Source organism: Ochotona curzoniae, unplaced genomic scaffold, assembly GCF_017591425.1.
Source record: "Ochotona curzoniae isolate NIBS_2020 unplaced genomic scaffold, NIBS_Ocur_1.0 scaffold_4505, whole genome shotgun sequence".
NCBI lineage: Eukaryota > Metazoa > Chordata > Mammalia > Lagomorpha > Ochotonidae > Ochotona > Ochotona curzoniae.
The window spans coordinates 12,698,334-12,714,505 of NW_024467118.1; the positions used below are offsets into that span (position 1 = coordinate 12,698,334).

General features: G+C 39.5%; 1 protein-coding gene across 1 annotated transcript in view; it reads left to right on the top strand.

The window, feature by feature from the left end:
* Positions 1 to 16,172, top strand: part of LOC121146583 (cytosolic beta-glucosidase) — a 93,505-nt gene that overhangs the window by 40,534 nt on the left and 36,799 nt on the right. The window contains exons 3-4 of the mRNA XM_040966083.1: positions 2,731 to 3,527; positions 4,212 to 4,335. Coding sequence (XP_040822017.1) covers positions 2,731 to 3,527; positions 4,212 to 4,335 — 921 coding nt within the window. The remainder of the gene's footprint in view (positions 1 to 2,730; positions 3,528 to 4,211; positions 4,336 to 16,172) is intronic.

Below are 16,172 nucleotides of genomic sequence, written 5' to 3' on the forward strand. Positions count from 1 at the left end.
TACCTGAAATCTCCTTTTTCAGGTTCTAAAATGCTTTCTCTTGTCTGACTACCTGTGTAGAATCTGCCATGCAATATGTGATGGTGGCTGACTTCCTTAGTGTAGCAAATTCTAAATAAGCATCCAGTTTCTCCTGTTTGGGGGGCGTGGAGCTCTTGATTCCCATATCTCCTTTGGTCTTTTCATTCTTTTTCTCAATTCCTGACTTACTCTTTCCTCCTTGCCTTTTATGGATTACTTGTATTTATCTTTTAGTGAATCAGTTTAGATGTTCATTAATGACATCAGCAACGAAGATTCTTTTTGCTGGAATGATTGCTAGTTTGTACCGAGTCCTTCCTAAATGCCAAGAGCTTTGCTGAGCATGCTCCATTTATCAATTCATTAAACAGTTGTGACAATTCATTGAAGTAAGTTTCTAGTATTACCCACATTTCACAGATGGGGGAAGATAATTCAGAGGGTTCAAGTAGCATTTCCAAGGTCACAGAGTTCGTGGCTGAAGGTACTGTGTTGCAATATAGGTTTTACCATAGTTCACTGATAAATCCATTATACTCTGTAACTTTCAGAATGAGTTTTCAAATGCCCTGGGTTTTATGCAGACTCAGGATTCTCTCATTATGGGGAGTGCATTAATATAATCGTTTATGAATTTATCTGTAGCCTCTCTTAATAATCTTGAAGACAGATGCGTTGCCTACTAGGGTAACAGGTGGGTACAGCACTCTAGTCACTGGAAAATCTATGTCTCATATTGGAATTGCTGGGGTTGAGTCCTGGCTCTCTGACTGAGCTTTCTACTAGTGCATAGCGAACATGGTAGCACTGAAGGCTCAAGTAACTGTGTCCCAGTCACTCATAATGGGAAACCTGAAATGGGTTTCTGGATCCTGGCTTCAGCCTGGCTCACCATCCCTCGTTGCTATGGGCATTGGAAGTGAATCAACAAGTGAATACAAAAAAAATTTTTTTTCTGGTTTTTAAATATATAAGTAAAAATCTATGAAAATATTTTTGCTTATGCTCACATTTCCTTCCTAGCTTTTCTATCAACATGAATTTAATGAATGTACAAGTGAATGATCAAATGAAGTACAGTCTGAATTATTATTTTTTAGAAGTTATTTGTTTTCTCAACTGTGTTTATTTTAGAGACAGGTTAGAGAGAGAGAGAGGAAGAAAAAGAGAGAGAGTGTGTGCTTCCATACACTTAATAATAAGATCCTGGTAGTCACTAATATCAGCTTTTCTTCATAAATTTCTAAAGTGAATCATTGTTAGGTCAAACACAATATCTTCTCAGCATTGGGTTTGTTCAAAATAATCTTCAAGTTAGTAACATTCATCTGAAGTCTAACAGTCCTGAAACACTCCTCTCTTGCATATGTGCAGCTGTGTAGAGTCAGCCCAGAGCCAGGAATGGCTATGCATTATTGCAGTCTTGGCAATAGCATCAGGTGCCCTTAACACCACGCGACTATGGACTACTGAACTTGGAACACACTGGGACAGAGGGAGAGATCTTTTCCACAGGTGTTTCCAGACTATGAGAATAACACGTCTGAAAAAGCATTGAGAGAGTCATCTGGATTAAGTCTTTTATTGCATAGGGCCTTACATTCATTCAACAAGTATTTACCATCTAATAAATATTGGGCATTCTTCCAGGATTGGAAATCCAGAAATGTACTGGATATATTACACTTGTTATCATGGAGTTAGTATCCTAGAATACTAATTGAAAAGATATAACTGAGTTTACAAAAATAAAATAATTTCAAAATAAGAGTGCCTATAATGCAAAGTTAGGGTGCTAGCATTGTTGCATAGGGGGGCTACACATTTTCCTGTGACACCAGCATCTCATATGGGTGCCAGTTGAATCCCAGCTGCTCCTCTTTGGACCCAGCTTCCTGTGAGTGTACCTGAAAGAACAGTGGAAGATTTCCCAGGCCCTTTGGAACCTGTATTCATGTAGAAGACAGCTGGAAGTTCCAGGCTCTTGGCTTCGACCTTCCCAGCCTTGACTGTTACAGCTATTTGAAGAGTGATTAGCAGACAGAAATGTCTGTCTTCTATTTCTCTTCTGCTCTGTGTAACTCTACCTCTAAGATAAATAAAAATTTTAAAAAATCAACCTTTACAAAAGTACAGCTAGGTGATGGAGGCTTGCCTAAATGGACTCATTTTAGGTGAGTTTCAAATCATGTTACTTTGTCACTCTCAATCTTGTTTGAAATTCTAGTTCCTCTCTTTTTTTTAATGAACATTATTTATTTACTTGAAATTCAGATTATATATAGAGAGGGAGAGATAGAGAGAGATCTTTTATCCACTGGGTTCATGTTCCAGTTGTCTCTAACAGCCAGCTGTCTCTTTATCAAATCAAAGCCAGAAGCTAGGCGCTTCATTGAGGTCGGTCACATGGATAACAGAGGCCAAATTTCTTGGGCCATCTTCTGCTGCTTTTTCCAAGCCATTAGCAAGGTGTGGGATTGAAGTAGAGCATCTCAGGTGTGAACTTGTGCCCATGTAGGATGCCAGAATCACAGGTGATGGCTTTATGTGCTAGGCCTCAGCGCCAAGCCATCTTCCATTAAGTGTTGCTGGGAAGTAACATACTTTAGTTTGAATAAAATTCATTTAAAATTGCTTCTGATTCTTTCCCTTTGACAATGTATTATAAATGGTCTGAGAATAACTTTTCCCTTTTTTCTTTTCTTTTAGGAGTTGACTATTACAACAAGATCATTGATGATTTGTTGAAAAATAAGATTATACCCATGGTGACACTCTTCCACTTTGATATGCCTCAAGCTTTGGAAGACAAAGGAGGTTGGCTGTCAGAAGCAACCATTGATGTCTTTGACCAATATGCTCGCTTTTGCTTCAGTACGTTTGGGGATCGAGTAAAGCATTGGATCACCATGAATGAGCCTAATGTTTTTGCCATTCTAGCTTATGACTTGGGTTTCTTTCCTCCTGCAGTACCCCACGTTGGGACTGGAGGTTATCAGGCAGCTCATAACTTGATTAAGGCTCATGCCAGAGCCTGGCACAGCTATAATTCTTTATTCAGGAAAGAGCAGAAAGGCCTGGTGTCCCTGTCATTTTTCACTGTCTGGTTGGAACCAGCAGATCCCAACTCAGCATCTGACAAGCAAGCTTCAGAGAGAGCCCTTGCTTTTGAGCTGGGTGTATTCGCTAAACCCATATTCATTGATGGTGATTATCCTGAAGTTGTCAAGTCCCAGATAGCATCCATGAGTAAAAGGCAAGGTTACCCATCATCCAGGCTTCCTGAATTTACAGAAGAAGAGAAGAAAATGATCAAAGGCACTGCTGATTTCTTTGCTGTGCAGTATTATACAACTCGCTTGATCAAGCACAAGGAGAACAAGGAGGGAGAACTAGGCTTGCTTCAGGATGCGGAGATCGACTACTCTACGGATCCTTCTTGGAAAGGAGAGAATTGGGTCTTTGTGGTACCATGGGGTCTGCGTAAGCTACTGAAACATGTGAAGGTAACTTCATGGTTGAGTGCAAATACAGTTACATGAGGGTGGCAAAACACACATAGGGATTTGTGTATATGGGACTTTAAAGATGAATTTTAGATAACAGTGTATATGTATGTTCACTTAGAAAAACCAGGTTCGGACTTGAGTGAGAGGAAAGCAGTCTAAAAAATCGTGGTCTGAGTTAGGACTTACTGTTTAAGTCAGATATAGGTGGGAGAACAGGTTAAGCTTATATTTCATGCTCATGTCAGCATTGTTGCTATGCAAAGGTATTTTAAGGAATTGGGTAACAAGAGCCTCTCTGGGACTCAGCAAGAGTGGATGGTGTCCAGCTAAAATTAAAATTTTAAGTTACATCTTTCTGGACCCCCTCTTATAAGACAGAGAGTGTAGGTGTCTACAGGACCAATGGGTTAAAGAGCAGTGACAGTTGAAAGATGCTGATGGAAGAAAGATATTTCTGTCTTCTCATTATAATGACAGTCATTTGACTGTCTTCATGGATATTTACACAGCTTTGCTTTTCCATTGTTAGTCACAGAAGGTCAGTGCATGGGAAATTAAGTCAATAGGGTCACTGCAATTTGATGGAGACTAGTTTGGGGTTGTGATTTAGAGAAGATAGGGGTAAGTCACCTGATTTGATGAGCTTTTCCTTTTTTCCCCCAAACATCTGTTTTGTTTTAGGATACGTATAATAACCCTGTAATTTACATCACTGAGAATGGATTCCCGCAGTGTGACCCCCCATCTATTGATGACACTCAGCGCTGGGAGTGTTTCAGACAGACGTTTCAGGAACTGAGCAAAGGTACACTTTGAAATGATGAAAGATCAATTGTACAAGCTTAATATAATTTTCTCTTGTGTCCATTTGCATTCAGCAAAGACCAATGAATTTTAAGGCTGAAATTCATGTAAATCAGTGTAAAGCCATGTAATTAGGACAGGAGCGAAATCTGTTTAGGAAAGAGAAGTGTGAGGGTTTTAGCCCAGCTTCAACCGTTTTGAAATCACATCAAGTAAAAAGTAACCGTCTCTGTTATTCTGACTCAAGGGTGAAGCTGACAAGGGTAGAAGGAGTGGTGGCTGTTGGATGAGAACATGAGTTATTACAAAAAGATTAACTCTGATCAACTATAGCATGCTTATTTGCATATGTTAATGTCCTGTCTACCAAGACCTGAACTGAAAGGGCCTTTAAAGGACCCGATTCTGTATTTGTAGAATCAACTTGAACACGGTGTGAGTCTTCTGTCCGTGTTTGTCTCATTTAAGCTGTAACTGAGCAGTCCTTTTCCTTTCTTGCCTGCGACACAGAATGTGTGAACTGTATTTCCAGACAATATTGCTGTTATGATAACACTTTTCACTCCACAGAACGCTTTTCAGACTGAGAATGAATGTGAAGGAATCAACCCTACGTTGTAACACACGTTTCTAGACCGGTAGCTCTCCCGCTTCCTTTAGCCAACTCTTGGAACATCAATGCTCACTAAATTTAATTTTTCCTCTCTCTCTGCGAATTATAGGGTGACAGCAAAATCCAGTGTGAAATGAGATTTGCAATTTTCTCTTTTTTTCCTGTGATAGTGACTCTGATCTTTTATCATTGGAATTGAAAAGTCCTGGGATTATTCTCGCCTCAATTATTCAGTCTTAAACTAGAAGCAGCCAGAAAGAATTCTGGAATGGGAAGAAATTCACACACTCTTCCCAAACCTTGAGATCTTTTGACTGAATCCTTCACTTAATAAGGAGCAGGTGGACTCCCACAGTTTCCCCCAAGAAAAGTAATTCTTTTGTATTACACACAGACTGGATTCTTGTTTAGTGGAGACTCTCCTTCTGAGAGAGATGTCTAGTGTTCTAGTTCCTGCCCGTGTTTTCCGGTGTGTGGATCCTGTTCATTGTCGGTCCGCAAATGTTCTCAAGCACAGGGCAGCCGGTCACCACCAGGCAGCCTTATGGGTGGATACAGGAAGCACAAATGACGTGTCTACAAGTCTTCCGTGTTTTGTGGGGAAGAGAGGAAAATAGAAATTGGCTTTTCATTCTCAACTTGGTGCTCTTTAGTGCTAATCACGCGAGGGTGTTTTCTTGAGTTTTTGAAATAGTTTCGAATACAGATGCTCCTTGGCTTAACAACAGGCTAATGTCCCACTTATCCTGACTCAAAAATGCCTTAACTCCTCCCAGCTTACTAAGGATCGCAGCTTACAACAGTCTGCTGTGCGGAGCAAGTGGCTTCCCCTGGGGGGTCCATGGCTCATGCCCTAGCGAGGGACAAGCCCAAAATTCAAAATTTGAAGTAGAGCTTCTACAATCTGTATCACTTTAATGCTGTTATAAAGTTGAAAATTGTAAATTGTATCATAAAACACCAGGGATCATCTGTACTTTATTCCGTTTCTTAGAGGTTTTAAAAAATAAGATCTGTTTATATGAGGGTAGATTTGTGGAATGTGAGAAAGGAGAGGAAAGAAGAGGAGCTGGTTCATTCTGCAAATATATGCAGTGGCCACAGCCAGTCCTGGCTGAAGCAGGGCCTCAAGCACTCGAACCATTTTCTGCTGCTTCTCTTGGTGGGAAGAAGGGAGCTGGATCAGTATTGGAGCCTTTGCGACTTGAGCTGGTGCTTGTTTGGGATGTTGGTATTTGGTATTACAGTGGTTTTTTTAACCCACTGCACAACAATGAAGGCCTCAGGTTCTTGGATCTGCAATGCTAAAAATTCAGTGGTGGCTTCATACACCAAGATGATTGAAAGGCAGAAAACTAGCCAAGAAGAGTGGAAAATGTAAGATACATGTTTCTCAGCAACAGGAGGGTAGACAGGTTAGCAAACAAAATTCTATTTTCAATTGGTTGAATTTCTATTGTACCTTTAAAGTGCTTGGTGGAAACTAATTGATACACATCTAAAGCATTATTCTTATCATCTATCTTCTGAACCTTAAAAATAGAGGATCTTCGTTATGGGCACATACTACTGCTTCTATTATACTTTTCAATCAAATATAGCCATTTAAAATGTGGAAAAATATCGACATTTGGCCAAAATTCTATTTATCAATGTATCTATTCTGAATTGGGTATTGTGATAGCAAAGAGCTATCATATATTCATGTATTCTCTTAGTCAACCCTGCTTATTTCTTCTGTTGTGAAATTCTCTCTCATAACCAATCCCTTCCCACTTTTCCCCCCATGTAAAACCCTTTTCTATCAACATGCATACCACAGAGATCCAAGCATGGTGTAAAGCACTGCTTCTTATGGCTGACTGTCTAGTCTAGATGTAGGGCATGAGGTTGGCCAGTCACCGTTCTATCCCAGCATTCAGAACTTGGATCAGTTAACTCTTCTCTTTGCCTGGGTAGAAGGGAATGTAATTGTGTGACTCATTTTCTGCTTAGCAGTAGAGAGAGGGGAGATACTCATGCATATATGGAAGTGGGGACAGGAACAAGAAGACCATCTAGATGGCATCTGAGTGTTTGCTTCCAGTTCTCCCTCACGGGGTCAGTATTGTGGTATAGGATTAGGTGTCTGCCTGTGACACTGGATGTGGGCACTGGTTTGTGCCCAAGTTGCTCCAGTTTTGATTCAGAGTTTCCCAGTTACTGGCCTCACATCCAGTTGCATCCATATTCTTCAGGGACATTTCTTCCATTTACAGTAAAGCATCCTTTTGCTTATCTTTATGCTGATTGGGATTTTATCACTTATACAGAAAGTTTAAATTGATACCATCTTCTCATTTCATTCTCAACACTCGATAGCGATAGGAAGACATTACTTGCTTTGAGTTGGTGAAGTCATTCGCCTGAGTACAAAATTACTAAAGAATATTTTCTGAAGCAAGGCAAAATACATTTATTATGATGATAACAAATTATTTTGGTGTTCACTGTGTATGACCTGTGAATTCAGGGCTTTTGCAGTCAAAGTACTTGCTTGGGCTATGACACAGAAATGTTCTTTAGGTTTAGTGCTCTGGTCATCTTTGAAAGTGCCTCTTACTGACTCTGAAGGAGCCAACAGGTATGACCTTAGACAATGCCAAGACACCTGTATCCCACTTCTCTTCAGGAGAGTGGGGGCTAAGCTCACTGATTTCCTAAGGCTTTTCTGGGGAACCCTAATGGTGCTAGCTGGCAAGAAGTGTAGCAGTGAGAAACGCCATGGAGCAATTAAATATTGTATCCTCCAAGGAAGGTGATTGTGGAAGAGCTGCAGGTGCGAGCTCACCACAACCTGGGGAGTCAGGTGCTTGATGGCTCTGAGATTCCCACAGATGAAGCCTTCCCTCCAACATCACACATACAGACAGGCACATAATGACACTATAGTTGGATCAATGGCGTCTGCCTGGAAGGCTTACTGATCTCGCCAGGTAAAATCCCACAGTAATTAATTGAGCAGTAAAAAATAAGCTAATGTTTCTGCTTCCTTTTGGGAAAGAAAGAAAAAAAAAAACAGAAAAAGGAGGAAAACGTCATTTTAAGAAAGAAAAGTCAGCTAGTGTCTCTTTTTAATAGTGGCATTGTTTAATTGTATTTAAACCCTCCTTACATTGGCTCAATTTTAATTACAGAAGAACAACACTAGGAATGTGAAATAACATAATTTGGCTCGCAGTTCACCTTTTCTAATGATTCAGTTGGGGTCGTTGACATATTGCTCAGCTTCTCTAAACCTTGGTTGGGTTGTGAAAACGCAGATAGCTCTCTCTGACTGAGTTGTCTTAGATTCTATTGGACGAGTCACTGCGTAAAAGCCCGTCAGCGGTAGTCTGGTACAGTTAGCTTTTTAACCAATAGTAGCTGTCATTATTGTTCTAGAATGTGCCTCAGTGAAAATTTGTTTATTTCCTCCAAGTTATTTTCCTTTTTATAAAAAAAATGCCATTCCCAGGCTTTTTTCTCCAGGGTATAGCAGAATATGTTCCCTTGTTCCCTCTATCATTGTTTTTAAGGGACCTGAATCGAAGTTGTAACATCAGCCCAGTGGCTATTTGCTGTCTGAGCCTCTGGAGGAGACACAGCAACTCCAATCAATGTTTCCATTGGGGAGGTTAGCAGATTCGGTGAAAAATCAAATTGTTGACAGCAGAAACAGCTTTCAAGGAACCAAGCATTTTTCTGCCACTTGCATTTTTTGTATAAATTTGGGATTCAGTGGCATTCAAACTGGTAAGTTTTTTTTCCCACATAATATGATACTTCATTATATTTATAACATTTATACCAGTCCTTGACACTCCAAGGCCTGTGGGCAAGTTTGCGTTCACCTGTCAGCAAATGGATACCTGTATCATGGGGTTTTTAGGAAGATGAAGAAGTTTGTGAAGTCAGGGGAAGTGGCTTCCTAGATGTAGTAGTCTGCCCAGGACCCAGCTTCTCCTTAACAGAGATTCCAGCCTGAGCTCGAACTAGTATGTACACACACACACACACACACACACACACACACACACTCCTCCCCCACCATGGTCAGCTTCAGTTTAGCACATGATTTTTCATCAGTCTGGAATTCCACACTTTTTGCCTTCTTCTGCCTCAGTCCTGCTATTTATGAGTGTAGAAGGATAAATTTAAGGACGTAGATTGCAGACCTTGCTGTGTCACTTCAAAGCTCAATAGTTCTGGGAAATTGCTTATACAGATGAGGCTCAGTCATGCCATCTCTAGAACGGGGATAATAAGAGTATTTGTGTCCTGTTGGATGATGGAAAATGAACAAGCCAATGGTTAGGAGGCCTAAACATAGTTTGGGCATTTCACAAAGGATTCTGTAAGTGATGGTTAAATTTTGGGGTGTTCCATGAATTCCTTGAAGACTGCCGATGTATATTTTTCAGTTCCCAACCTATCAGAAACTAATGCTCTCCAAATGTTCATTGAATTTGTGTCTATCAGAGGAGGATTGGTTCATAGAAAATGAGAAATAAATGATTACATGAGTAGGAGCTGTATTTTCTTTCCCTAAAGAAATATGTACTCTACACAGGGGGAAAAAAAAAGCAGCAGCCGCCTTCTGGAAAGTTTTTTGAGGCAGCCCAACTTTCCAGTGAGATCCATGCCTGAGTGAGCACAGCGGGAGATGATCGCAGAGCTGGATTGTTAATGACCAGCTTTAGGCTTTTAATGACAAAACCCCTCAGCAAGATGTCATCGAAGTTATTGAAGACTTCACTGGAAGTGTTGAAGCTGATACATTGTAACAAGAAGGTTATAAATCTTGCAGCTTGGATATACCACCAAGACAAGATGCTGAGCACAGAATCACCCTGCTGTTGTCTGTCAGCATCTCCCTCCCCCTTCCTGTGGAGAGCCAGTAGAGGAGAAATACATCCATTTCCCAAACTAGTTCAGACCTGGCAGCCACCTGCCTATGCCAATTTCAGATCACAGAGGCCCATTTAACTGGACAAAATGTGTTAAGCACCTGTGTTTATCTAAATGTGCATAGAAAATCTGTAAGAATTAAGGAAAGATCTCAAAAGTTAATACACTGACCTTTGAGCAACACTAGCCAATTAAAAATCCATTGGAAACTCAAAGAGAGCCTCAGAGATTTGCATGAGGAGTCCCACTTCACGAATATTGTTTTATTCCTTCTCAAGAGAGAGACTCGTCATCTTGGCCTTGGGAAATGGTTCATCTTAGAGCTTACCAAGGATCTACATGACATACACTTGTCCGGCTTTGTGTGCATGTGGGATTGGACTGACTTGATAGTACTGCCAAGGCTGGTACCAGCTACATTGGATCCTGTTATCAAAGGAAGAGCCAGGTCAGAGCAGAGAACACAGAAGGAGTTCAAGGCTTTGCCCAAGAATGGCCAGTGTGCTAGTATTTGTTTTAATTGACAATTAAAAATTAAATCTAATTGTTAGCTATATTCTGGGATGGCTAAATTGAACTCAATAGTACATGTTACTTCACATAACATTTTTGAAGGTACTTAAATATTTTTCCTTACATCTTATTTCCAAGAATATAATATTTTCAAGAACATGATATAGTAACCATGCTATATAAAAATGTTCTTGAACTTGTTTCTTATAATTTTGTATACTTTGTTCACATCTCTGCCAGACCTCCCATACACCAGCCATACGAACCTTCATTCTACTTTGTACCTCTGTAAGATCCAATTTTTAAGATTTCATGTGTAAGTGATGCCACGCTATAGTTGTCTTTTTGTGCCTTGCTTATTCGCGTAACATAATGTCCTTTGAGGTCCCCCATGTAGTCACAGTTGATAGTATTTTCCTCCTTTGTAAGGCAGAATTGTCTGTGTACATTTTCCTTATTCATTCATCTCTCAATAGATATCTCAGGTATTATGATTACTGAACATGGAAATACAGCCATCTCTTCAACATAATGACTGATTGGATTTTCACTGTCCACTGGTGGGATTTTTTTATGGTCATTCTATTTGCCAAATTTCAAAAAGTGATGAAGAAGATAATTCCAGCATTTGTGTTTGATTAACCCACACACTTAGACCACCTGTAAGATGAAATGGATAAAGTCAGCAGAGAAAACCAGATGACCTTCCTCCTTTACTCTATGGCAAACTTACTACTTCCTCTCCCTTCTCTGTTTCTGAAGCCTGGAGACTAGAAAGTGTGGCAGTAGGAAATCTGCAGGGTTCAGGGTCTAGGGTCTGGAGAGGAGTCCCTAGGCTGTCATGGTTGCCTTTAGGTGGCCTTGAGGACTCTTGACGTCAGCCAGCCTCCTCTCCTCTAAAATCGGACTACTCTTTATTAATTGCTATTTTGCCTAAATCAAAGTTGTGAAAATGAAATGAGGCTATGTTTGTCTTTGTGATTTAAATGATGTAAAAAGTTAGCTATTATTCTCATGTTTGATGTTTGTCCTTTACACTTCTGTTTTGGAACATCTCTCACTCTACTAAGATATGTCATCCGGATCTTAGTTTTCTTCACTGCTGAGGGAAGTGGTTGGGGCCAAGATGTGTAAGCTAGAGTTCACAGATCCCGTGCTTAGCTTCCTGTTCATATCGCACTGCTTCTTACTGCAATCAGGCCAGAGTTTAAAGAACATGTATTATTGTTAGTAGAGTGCTCAATAAAACTAAAAAACACGTACACATTCACATTTTTTTTTTACAATTTTTATTTCAATCATAAACATTTGCATATCCATGGGATAGCAGATAATGTTGGTGTGCAGGTATATGCATGCAATGCTTTGGTCAGGTTTCACATGTCCATCTCCTCAAATGTTTACTGCTTTCTCGTAGTGCAATATTCAAAGTTATCTTTTAAGAGTCTTTTCAAAAAGAAAAGTGTATAAAGTACATTACTGTTATCTGTAGAATCTCTCCTGTGAATGGAGAAACCCTAAGAACTAATAGTACAGCTGTAACCCATTAGTACCCGTTAGTCAACATATTCCCCTCTCTCCCTCACACCTACTTTTTCCAACCTCTGGTAACCACCATCCACCTTTTACATCTGTGAGAGCAACATTATTATATTTTACATCTGAGTGAGATCAGCTGTGTATGTCTGTTTCTGCTTTCTTTCACCTAATGACCTTGAGTTCCATCCATATTGCTGCAAGAGATAAAAGTTTGTCTTTTATTTTTTTAACATGCATATATTCTTAGGGAACTGGTTACATGCAGTTGCCCTTATGAGAAAGCAGATCAATAATATAAGCAAGCACTTATTTTTCTGCCCTCTAATTGGACACCATTCTTCATTCTCTGACTTAGCCTTGTTATACCCATGCTATCTTGAGATGCAGGACATCCTCTTTGGCTTGTTTTTAATTCATTTTCAACTGCTCTGTGAGGTAATTTCTTCAGGTCCTCCACAGTCCCAGGCCCAGTGAATTTAAGAAATACTGCAAATCTATTTTTTTCTGCTAATTCAGATAATTGCATATTGGAATAATATAACTTATGTAAGATAATTCAGATATTCCATAAAATCTTCTTGGTAATTTTTGTGTGACATAGCAGCAAACAGAAACTCAGTTTTATTTTTGTGATTCTAGAAGAGACCTGTAACTTAAAGAAGAAATCTTTTCGAATATTCAAGTGGACTGAATGGAAACTAGGAAAAAGGGAAACTATAAGACATATTTAACCAGGATTTAAAAGAATTGTTGTAGGAGAGAGCCCTGTTTGGATATTTAGATGACTGTTGGAATTGAAGAAAGGTGAATTTATGTATTTTGCCCCAGAGGATAGATGAAGTGGCCCTTGAACATCTGTCTACCTGTGCGCTAATGTTCTGATCTCCGAAATATTCTGATTTTCGCCTGGCCTCTGAGTTACCGTGAGTGAAAGGGCACAGCTTCACAGTGAGGGTAGCAGATCTGATCTTAATTTGATTGGCAGGGGTTTCCCAGACAAAAGAGTTAAGGACTCTGGTGGACCCTCGAGGGCTTGTGGAAAGATTGGAGAGAGATTAAGTGCCAGGTATTAACCATTCCTGCTCAAGGAAACTAACATGCCTTTTCCACTGCTTGTAATGAGATTTTCTGCATTAAACATTAATATGTTGACATTATGTTTTGCAAATGAAAATCTTGAGTTTGTCAGTAGGGATAAACTTGGGGTGCAGCCCAAAGAAATAAATTTCTGGACTTAGAGTGCTGACTGTCATGCCCTAGGTGGTAGTGATCCCACCCTTGGGTGGCTACTTTCACTCTTTCTTTACTTTTTCATGACTTCAGGACTGCCCATGCTGCCTAACTGCTCCACTGTGAAGTAAAGATTGCTTCTACCAACTTGCCTAGATTCATAATTGTATGAATTACTGGTTAACTGGATTCTGTCTTCCCCCCCATTAGTGAATCTGATACCACATTGAACACAGCAATATTATGTACATAAACAGAAAAATCTGTGCTGCAACTACTTCACGGTATTTCTGCCTTACTGCATGCTTGTTGCAATTAAGTATTTGTTGAGTAAGACAGTTCAATAGATTGAACATGAGTGACACTTTGATTCTTAAAGATGATACCCATTAGAATCCCTGAAAAGAAGGACGAAATCCATTTTCGGGAGAAAATGGAAGTTATTAAAAGGTATAAGCACTTGTGGGCAGAAACAGCATACATAAAGATTTCAGTCACTGTTTTTTGAAAGACAGATTTCCAACTGGAATGAAATGCTGGAGTTTTGAGCTGTGTCCTTAGTTTTCAGTAAATGCTCAGTAAGTGTTTAATGAGTGATATCGAGACTGAGCCTAGGTGAGCAGGGGAGCTGAATTGCTTCTGGGAATTTCAATAAGAAATTGGATTTCTATCACCATTGTACTTCATTTATAAAGAAATGGTGAATTGTGTTTGTATGAGAAAAATTCTTGGGGATTGTTATCATACATGGATTTTTGCCCTTCGGGTTAGTACATTTGTTTTTGAGGTGACAATAATTTTCCAGGATTCCTGAACTCTCTTTGTTATAATTATTTTCTAATTCTATGTGGCTTTGTTTCTTCATTCAGAAAAGGGTGAACTATTTGATATATTGGGATCTTGCCAGCTGAAGAATTCCGTTACCACCCCCCCACCCGAACAGTCTTCCTACAGAGGTTGTGTTGTGGTTCACATCTTATGAGAACTCTTGACAATTTCTCAAGCTCTAAAATTAACTCCAAGGAATTATAATTAATGATCTCAAAAAAAAAAACTTTCTTCATTCTCCTTTTCCAGCTACTTAATTTGAATTTTAACAGCTTTGTTATATGAACATAAAATTAGATCTTGCTTGTCAGTACACAATTTCTTACGATACTGATTCAAGTTCGAAATCACCTTTTTTTGACCTTCAGTCTATGTGCTTTCTACTCACACGTTGCAAATGAGCTTGTGCTCACTCTTCTTACTTTGAGCAAGCTATCATTTGGAGTTCACAGAGCTAGTAGGGCATCTCAGAGTCACATTTAATATACTTGATATTGAGAGCATTAAACTTCAGAGAGGAAGTTGGGTGAACAAATTACTGGGTAGTATTGGTGTAAAACCCCCAGTGGCCCAACTCTGATGCAGTCACCAGTACTGAAACATTTCAAAACATAGTGATAGCATATACATCAAGTTGTAGGGCAATTAAGTATAATTTCTCAAACTTTGCCACACATGCATAATATAATTCGGTGAACAGAGCAGTAATTTTAACTTTCCTTAACTTTGACTTGAGTGTGACATCTTTGTCTCAGGTGAGATCCTGAATTAAGAAAGATCTAGTTACATTATTTTCACAACTGCCACTACCATGATCCTGTGTAGAAACCTCACATTGGGAATGCTTGGTAGGTCTTCCTACCTGCCTACGCTCCTTCTTCCTTCTTTCCTTCCTTCTTGCCCTCTCCTTCCTTCTCTCTTTCTCCCTCCCTTCTTTCTTCCCTTTCCCCCCCCTTTGTTTCATACCCCTTTCCTTCCTTTTATTTTTCTCTTTCCCCCTGTTTCCCTCCCCTTCCCCTCCTCCTTTTCCTGCTCCTCTTCCTCCTCCCCTTCTTCTTTTTCTTCCTCTTTCTCCTCGTATTATTTCTTTCTCTCTTCTTCTTTTCTTCTTTTGTTCTCTGTTATGCGCTTTCTTTTTTAAGATTGTGCTTTCTAAGCACAAAATACATTCCAAACAGAGCTGTCTATTCCAACTTACTGTTATAGAGCATTTTCTTCAAAAATAATGAAATCATCAGTGTAGACTAAAGATGAAAGTAGTCTGTTTTGGATTAGAAAGTGAGTCTTCAGAGTTACCTGGAAGTGCTAGTGGTGGAAGAGAGACACCAATGCCTTTGCACAGGCTCATCAGCCATGAGACAGTTTCCTGTGTGTAAATGAGATGAGCTAATGAAATCATGTCATGATCTGAGGCTGCTCTGTGCTATTCTGAAGTTCTTCTATGTACTCCTCTTTGCTTGTGAAAGTCCATTGTAAGGTAGCTTCTTCCTTTAAAGATAAATGACAGCATGTTGCATGAATAAAAAACATTGGAACTCTAGAGAATTTTAATTGGTCTTAGTGTGACACAGGGAACAAGAAACCAGAAACGATTCCTTTGAAAGCAATGGTGACCTGGGAAGTAAAGTGTAGGTAATGGAAGTAGGATGGAAGGAGGAACATATGGTACCTCCTGATGAAATGGTTCCTTTTCTCTCTTGAGAACAGGTAGAATTTATTCCTTTAATATATTTAAGTGTAACCAAAAATCTTTTTATAAAGATTCATTTATTTTTGTTAGAAAGACATATTTTGTTGAGAGAAGGAGAGACAAAGATCTTCCATCCACTGATTTACTCCCCAGATAGCCGGAACTGTGCCAATCTGAAGTCAGGAGCCAGGAACTGCTTCCAGGTTTCACATGTGGATGGAAGTTCCCAAGACCACAAGTAGGGAGCTGGATGAGAAGGGGAGCAGCTGGGACACAAATTACAACACAACTACATTTTATAGTTAGAAATGAGAATAATACAAAAATTAGCTTTTCCTCCAAAACATGAGCAAATGGATCTATTTTAGATATATACATGTATGAGTAGGTGATTTTTTATGTGGTTGGATCATAATGCTTTAATTTCTAACAAGCGTTTTTCTTCTACAGATGTTCAGGGTATGTGTTGATCTCTTGAATAAACAGCTGGCCTTTT